The following is a 7989-nucleotide window of genomic DNA, read 5'->3' as shown; positions in this document are numbered from 1 at the left end:
AGTTCGGTCCACTCTTCTTGAGCAAATTGCTCCAGTTCTCTCAGGTTTGATGGGTGCTGTCTCCCAACTGCAAATTTCAGCTCTTTCCACAGCTGTTCACTGGGATTCAGATCAGGACTTATTACATGCCACCTTAGAGCGATCCAACATTTTCTTCTCATCCACTCTTTGGTGCTTTTTGATGTATGTTTGGGGTCATTATCCTGCTGGAAGACCCATGACCTGCGACTAAGACACAACTTTCTGATAAGGCTCCAAAATGCACTGATAGTCCTCTGATTTCATTGTGCACCCAGGCACCCAGTCCCTGAGACAGCAAAGTAAGCTCAAAACATCACTGAGCCTCCTTCAAGTTTCACGTTAGGCATGGTGTTCTTTTCTTTGAAGGCTTATTTTTTCTCCTGTAAACATAGGGTTGGTGTGATTTACCAAAAAGCTCTAATTTTGTTTCATCTGTCCAAAACACATTCTCCCAGAAGGACTGTGGCTTGTCAACATGGATTTTGGCAACGTCCAGTCTGGCTTTTTTGTGTCTCCCTCTTAGAAGTGGGGTCTTCCTGGGTCTTCTACCATGGAGCCCATTTTCATTCGGACAGCGATGGATGGTGCGACTTGAAACTATTGTACCTTGAACTTGAAGATCAGCTTGGATCTGTGTTGAAGTTTTCCTTGGTTCACTCTTGACAATTCAAGCAATCCTTCTGTTCAATCTCAGGCCAATTTTCCTCTTGCAACCACATCCAGAGATGTTGGCTACAGTTCCATGGACCTTAAACTTCTTAATAATATTGGCAACAGTGGTCACAGGAACATCAAGCTTTTTGGAGATAGTCTTGTAACCTTTATGTTGACCATGCTTGGCTATTACTTTTTTACTAGTCTCTTTGCACCATTCTCTACTTTTCCTTCTGTTTTCCATGTTTAATGTTCAGGGCGAATGGTGCATTATTTTAATAAAATGGAAGGGTACCAATAATTTTGGTCATTTTTCCTGTAACCTGTAAACTGAAAAATCTAATTAAGATGATGGTTATGTTTGTTCATAAATCATAAAATTACCCTGTCATGGAAATCCATTATTAGACCCAGCAAGCAAAGCTGGATGGAGGGACTGGTTCATAGCCTGCCTATGGAAAAACTTACATACATATATACACATATTCTTATACATATATAGTAAAAGCAAAATCCAACCCTTTTGAAAAGATTTGGGGCTCATTCATGACATTTCTGGAGGGGAAATGTAATTGTTGAGGCCTTGCATTGAACCTCTGTGAATTTTCTTTATGTTTTGTTTTACCTTGAGTTTTAAGTGAATACTATATTATCCACTATCTATTATATTAGATCATTGATTTTTATGATTTAAGTATCCTATCTACAAATATGACAGCCGAACGTAACTTGGCCAAATTGTATTTAAAGTGGCTTTATGTGTTTTGTTTAAGCCACTTTTGTGTCTTTTATGTTCAATGTAAAGTGTATGTTATTTTATGTTATGTGTAAATACAATAAACATATTTGGGAAAAAATAATTGCGCATTTGTACCTTTGCATATCCCTTACTTTATCCTCTAAACATATTACAGTATGTCTTGACTTTCTAAAACTGCTTTGATAATAATCCTTTAGCTTCTAAAAAACACGTTAATCATTGATTTATCTTTTTTTTCCTACCAAGATAGATATATCGATAGACACTATATTTGCCTCCACTTCCCATCAGCCCCTGCGGTGATTTCTCCGGAAGAAAACCTTCGCTTTTCCCTTTGCACTTCCTCTTTCCGTCTACGGAGTTTAGGTAGGACAGCTTCGGTCTTATTCCCTTCACAAAATCTGCTTTAAATCATGATTTTAAGATGTCATCCGCTTTAAACGGACATTTCTAAATGTGTAGAAAATGTATAAAAACAACTCTTACTGAGTATTTTAGCGGCAGAAGTTGATATTAAAGTATTTTTGTAGTTCTGTCCAGCTCGTTGGTGACACGGTGTTTGTAACAGTAATGTGTAGCCGCTAAAAGGCCTCAAACGGAGCATATGTGTTAAATGTGAACCACTGACAGAAGCTAGAGAAAGCTTAATTTGTATTTGACTATCAAATTTGACAGCAAGTTCATCTGTGACTTTGTTAAAGTACCGAAACATTTACTAAACTGTTAACTGTTAACGCCGGCTAGCATGCTAACTAGCAGTAGCTGACACACATTCGCTATTTATACCACACTTAAACCACTGTGTGTACTAGTTATATCTTATATAGTGTTTTCACACTCATACTTCTGTCTATAGTGTTTATATATGATCTATAGTGTGTTCATCGTATTCTGATAAGACATCGAGCTGTTTACTCTGCATTTCCTAGCGTGTATACTTCATACTGCTAAGTTACTAGTGTTCACACTGTATATATCTAATTCATACCTACCCTTACTGTTTACTCTATTTAGTACTACACTGCACTTTACTACTACTTTTGCAGTTCTGGTTAGATGCTAAATTGCATTTTGTTGTCTCAGTACTTGAACTTTGAGCAATGACAAAGTTGAATCAAGTTTAATTGTTGTGAACTTCTTGCTTCCCAAATCTTTTAAATCTATCAAACAAGGCCGTTTTAAATACAGACAGAATAATCCTATAAAAAGACGCCAGTCAGCCACTTAGTATCAGTTGTAGGACTCGGTCATCATACACATGCCTACTTAGTAAGTAATGTGATAAACTGTCCTGTGTTTCAGTTCACGATGGGACGTGTGATCAGGGGACAGAGAAAAGGTGCGGGCTCCGTGTTTAAAGCCCACGTCAAGCACAGGAAAGGTGCTGCTAAACTCCGTCACATTGACTTCGCTGAACGTCATGGTTACATCAAGGGGATTGTGAAGGTAAGTGATGATTTTGGGAAGCAGAGTGAACATCTTTCTGGTTGTGGGTGAGTGTACATTATAATGGTGGGTTACCCTCTCTCTCTCTCTCTCTCTCTCTCAGGATATCATCCATGACCCCGGCCGTGGTGCCCCCCTGGCCAAAGTAGCCTTCCGTGACCCCTACCGCTTCAAGAAGAGGACAGAGCTCTTCATTGCTGCTGAGGGCATCCACACTGGACAGTTCATCTACTGCGGCAAGAAGGGTAAGACGCTGAAAGTAGGCTGTTTAGGATTTAAGATTTCTTTGTCATTTCTCAGTACTCCCATACATTGAAATGAAATTCTGTTCCTTCCAGACCAAAAACAGCGCACTTAAAGAATAAACAATTTAAACGAACATAACTACTAAAAATATAAGACTACTAATAATGTTTCGCCAAACATATTAAAGTTTTAGAAAGATAAAGTAAAGGGATTACATAAACACACACAACTACACAAAAGTATAAAAGCCTTTAAAATAGCAGCAGAGTTTGCAGAAAGGTGTTTACAGTTGTGAAAGTGACCGATGCAGTAGATACTGATATTGCATTTTAAGTCCATTTAGGATTCTTGTAACATGGATCTGATGAACTATGTAAACTAGCCTACATACATGTAAGCGCACATCCCAGGTAGATTACACTGTTATAGTAATAATAGTGATAATGATAATACATTTAATTTGTACCGCACTTTTCATTCTCAGTGAATCTCAAAGTGCTACAGTGTTAAAAACGTAAAGGAAATAACAAGAGTGAAGATGAAAAAGCCTTCCTGAATAGAAAGGGTTTTTTTTAGGTCAATTTTTTTTAAGAGTCGAGTGTCTGTGCTGCCCTCAGATGGTTAGGACGGCTGTTCCACTAGCGTGGTGCAGCAGAGCAGAAGGCTCGATCTCCCATGGTGTGGGGGGGTACTAAGATCAGATCTGAGGGTGCGGGTGGAGGTTTGTGGTGTGATCAGTTCCTGTAGGTAGGGAGGCACATGTCTGTTGACAGATTTGTATGTGAGTAGCAGGACTTTGTGGTCAACCCTACCGAACGCTGTCTTTCTACTGTTAACCTCATTGTGATGAAAGAATAAATAGTTGTGCCAGGATAACTCAGTATTACAAACAAGTGTGAAGTGTTTTTGTTTCTGATGAGGATTTCAACATATTCCGTTACTCCAACTGGACGTCCTGGATCATATTCCACTGTCTCACCGCTATCTTAAACCATGCAGGGCTGTTTTTGGTCTGAATCCCCACTAACAGCTGACCCACAACACAGTACAAACAAAAAGCCCTTTTCAGACATGGAATATGCAGAAGTTATGGCTTTCGCTGTTTCAAACATACGTTAGTTATGCACATGTTCAAAGCTGACTGGACCATTACAAATGTAGTTGCAACGCTCGCACACAAATTGGCACCTGATATGGGAATGCTGGAGAACAATGGGATGAGTTGGAAAGTAAGATCAATTAATGGGTTTCAAACTTACTTTGCAGTTGAATATGATCTGTTGCTTAATGAATGAATGTGATGTTTCCAACCTAGTAAGACTGCAGAAATGACTTTAATGGAAAAGTAACTTTGGAGGCTCAATCAAACATTAGACCAACATGTAAGATTGGTGGCACATAAGGCACAACATGTAGAGTACAAATTAATAGTTCAGAACTGTAAGTATGGAAGACATTTGGGAACTCTAGTGTGAGAAATCAGGGTCAGACATGTTCGTCTGAGCCATTGTGGTGGTTTTAATTCACTGTTGATAAATCCTGAGTCCCACTTGGATCTGAAATGGAGAACTTTTGAGCTAGATTAGATGCATCTCTGCCTTATTTGCAGCATCTGCAGCAAAACTTTCTTCACTTCTTGCATCTTTCTATTAACCTTGGACACATTAATGTGGATCAAAATGTTTTTATTTGTATCTGCCTGCATGTTAACAGTTCACCTGCTTTTTAATGTACCAGCCTACAGCAAGAGGTGACATCAGAAGTATTGGAATAATGCTGACAAAGCAGGATGTGGTTCATCATCTTGATAGAAATGTATTTTGGTTGTTAGTGGGTTCGACTAATTAGATACTGTGTGGAGCCGTTGTTTTACTCCAGCAGCTAACCATTTGTTCATCTTGTCTCCCACAGCTCAGCTGAACATTGGCAACGTCCTGCCCGTTGGCACAATGCCTGAGGGAACCATCATCTGCTGCCTGGAGGAGAAGCCCGGTGACAGAGGCAAGCTGGCCCGCGCTTCAGGAAACTACGCCACAGTCATCTCCCACAACCCTGAAACCAAGAAATCCAGAGTCAAGCTGCCCTCAGGCTCCAAGAAAGTGATCTCCTCTGCCAACAGAGCTGTCGTTGGTATGGACCCTTACTGCATTTTAGAACTGTGTATTCTTTGATGATGTGAAATGTGTTGTGTAGTGATGCACAGTTAATTTGAATTTTGTGAATTGAATGTAGTTGCAGCAGTGCATGTTTTGACCAGCTCTGCCCTGTTTGTTAAAGGTGTGGTTGCTGGAGGTGGTCGTATTGACAAGCCCATCCTGAAGGCTGGTCGCGCTTACCACAAGTACAAGGCCAAGAGGAACTGCTGGCCACGTGTCCGTGGTGTGGCTATGAACGTAAGTGAACACGAAAGGATATTCTCTACGATGGCAGCTGAGTAAAACTTGTGGACATTCATGAATAATCGTGAGACTTCGTGCAAAGTCTCAGTTACTGAGTACTGTAAGGCCTGAGGTAGCGGTCAACACAGAGTGAGGAATAGTTAACAGTATTGAAAGATGAGATTGGGGACAGAAAGTAAGTGCGATTCACTAGGAGCATGTATGAACGCAGTAGAGCTGAGTAAGATTGTTAAATATCGATTCTGTTACATTGTGAATAGATATATCTGGGACTAGGCTTTTGTCATCTGTAGCTTCCATCAAACAGCCTTACTCGTAGGTCATGTCTTACAGAGAGATTTAATTATGAGGGACTTAAATAATTAACTGTCTAATGAAGGATGAGGGAAGTGTGTTAATGAGCTAAGAAAGTAGGAGCCTCAGTTGTGAGAACCTGCAGGAGAAATGAAGGGAGGGAAGGGATTTTCTGTTCTACAGGTGATGAAGTTTAAGCAACGTCTTGTAGTTCCTGCCTGGTTGCTCACAAGTCCTCATCATGGTCATATTCTCTCCAAACGTGTGTTAATGTATCTAAGACACGTTATAGGAGTGTTTCAGAAAGTGCGCCGTCTCAGTAAAGCTCTTAAAAGCACCCGAGGATGTGTGTTGGTATAGTGGCCGCCTCAGACTGCTCATCTGACACGAGGACTGGGTCTTGAATCTACGTCACTAAACTTTTTCCTGACTGGATTGTGTTCGTCAACCCTTCAAGTGTGTTCGATTAGAAAATCCTTCACGTTCATGAAGTCCATATTAGTTTCTGAATCTGAAGCACTTTGTTGTGACCATCATGTTGTTTTATATACAATGATCTTAACTAACCAAAAAACAGCGTTCAGGTGATGTCTTAGAGGACAAGACTGTATCGTCTTGGAAGGTGTTATACAGTTGTCAAAATGAAAAGCATTCTGCTGTATCGGTTAGTTTTCTTATATATTGTGTTGGGGTCAATCTCTGAGGCAAAGTATTGAACAGGGAGTTGGAGGTGGAGTCTGGCTGCAACTTCAATAACATTTTAAGTTCCTCAAACTAATAACGTTTTCTCTTCTCTCCCCTCAGCCTGTTGAGCATCCCTTCGGTGGTGGTAACCATCAGCATATTGGCAAACCCTCAACAATCAGGAGGGATGCACCTGCTGGTCGCAAGGTCGGTCTTATCGCTGCCCGTCGTACAGGCAGACTGCGTGGAACAAAGACCGTCCAGGAGAAGGAGAACTAAGCCTGACTTTCTTGATAATAAAATCTGTTCCAAAAGAATCTGTTCATTTGCTTCATTTGCGGGTCGTCACAGTTCAAATGTGGGACAGATGTAGTGGTAAAATACTCAACTAGATGATAAATGCATAAATTATCACAATAGTCTGTCATGGAAGACATTTTGACTCGTCACAGTAGAAAAAGCACAGGTGTAAATATTAATGACTGAATTCCATGTAGCCACTTCAGTTTCAGGGTCCTGGTGCTGGTGCATACTGGTTTACTGGGACACTTCAACAGAACTGAACCATCATTATCAACACCTGTGCTTTTCCTACTGTGATGACAAAATGCTGTGAAAAGGGTGGATTACAGTCTTGTCTGCCACTAACACCAAATGACAGACTGGGACATTTTACACTTAATATAAAACATTAGGTGGTGGGTTTGTCAGCTGTACTGTGTCTTTTATAAATATCTGATGACAAAGATGAAAGGACTGATGAGAACATACTCTCTTAAACTAGACCATACCAGGCTAGCACTATATAAATAGAAGTATCAGTCTAATACAACAACCCTGCAAGAAATCAAACTTTAGTGAAGGTTATATTCAGTTTTTGACTAAACTGATTAAGTAAATTGACTCAGTGGTTGTTTTGGAGGTGGTAGGTTGTGGAGCTGTATTGAGTTACACAGAGGTGTTTCTCAATATGTTTTAATTTGATAGAGAAAAGACCACTTACCTCTGACTAAATACTAAACACACTGTTAAACTGAAGTGTTTCTATGTTTTTTGTCTACATGATAAAAATACCTCTGCAGCAAAATACAGTTAAACACCACAAACAACAGCCTCCAAAATGACAATCAAGTAGAATCAGCACATCTCTGAAACAGTTTCAACAAATATTTCACATAAAAACCTTCAAGAAAGTAAAGATTTGTAGCAGACATTAGTTTTAAATTTAAAGAGGGGTACCTAATAAATCGGGAAGCGAGTGCTTGTACACCAGAGGGAGTCCGTGTTACAGGAAAAGGTTTAGTCATTTCATTCCTGTGTGAAATGCATCCATTCACAAAACATCTGTATGTGATTCAGTGGTTTGACCTTTGTGTGGACAGGAGTTGTGAGCAGTTCATTCAGTGATTTTCATCATTTCTAGAGAATGAAAAGGTGAAAGTCTCAAGAAACAGCAAAATCAGGGGGAAAGATTGTGACAGTATT

General features: G+C 39.9%; 1 protein-coding gene across 1 annotated transcript; it reads left to right on the top strand.

The window, feature by feature from the left end:
- Positions 1 to 1711: 1711 nt before the first annotated feature.
- On the top strand, positions 1712 to 6821 carry rpl8 (ribosomal protein L8). The gene is made up of 6 exons (XM_042427146.1): positions 1712 to 1801; positions 2738 to 2881; positions 2985 to 3126; positions 5039 to 5257; positions 5405 to 5520; positions 6625 to 6821. The coding sequence occupies exons 2-6, from the start codon at positions 2744 to 2746 to the stop codon at positions 6781 to 6783; spliced, it is 774 nt and encodes a 257-aa protein (XP_042283080.1). The 5' UTR covers positions 1712 to 1801; positions 2738 to 2743; the 3' UTR covers positions 6784 to 6821.
- Positions 6822 to 7989: the final 1168 nt, after the last annotated feature.

This window comes from Thunnus maccoyii, chromosome 11 (genome assembly GCF_910596095.1).
Source record: "Thunnus maccoyii chromosome 11, fThuMac1.1, whole genome shotgun sequence".
NCBI classification, from domain to species: Eukaryota; Metazoa; Chordata; class Actinopteri; order Scombriformes; family Scombridae; genus Thunnus; species Thunnus maccoyii.
The sequence above is the reverse complement of the archived record's forward strand: the minus strand, read 5'-3'. Positions and strand labels throughout refer to the sequence as shown.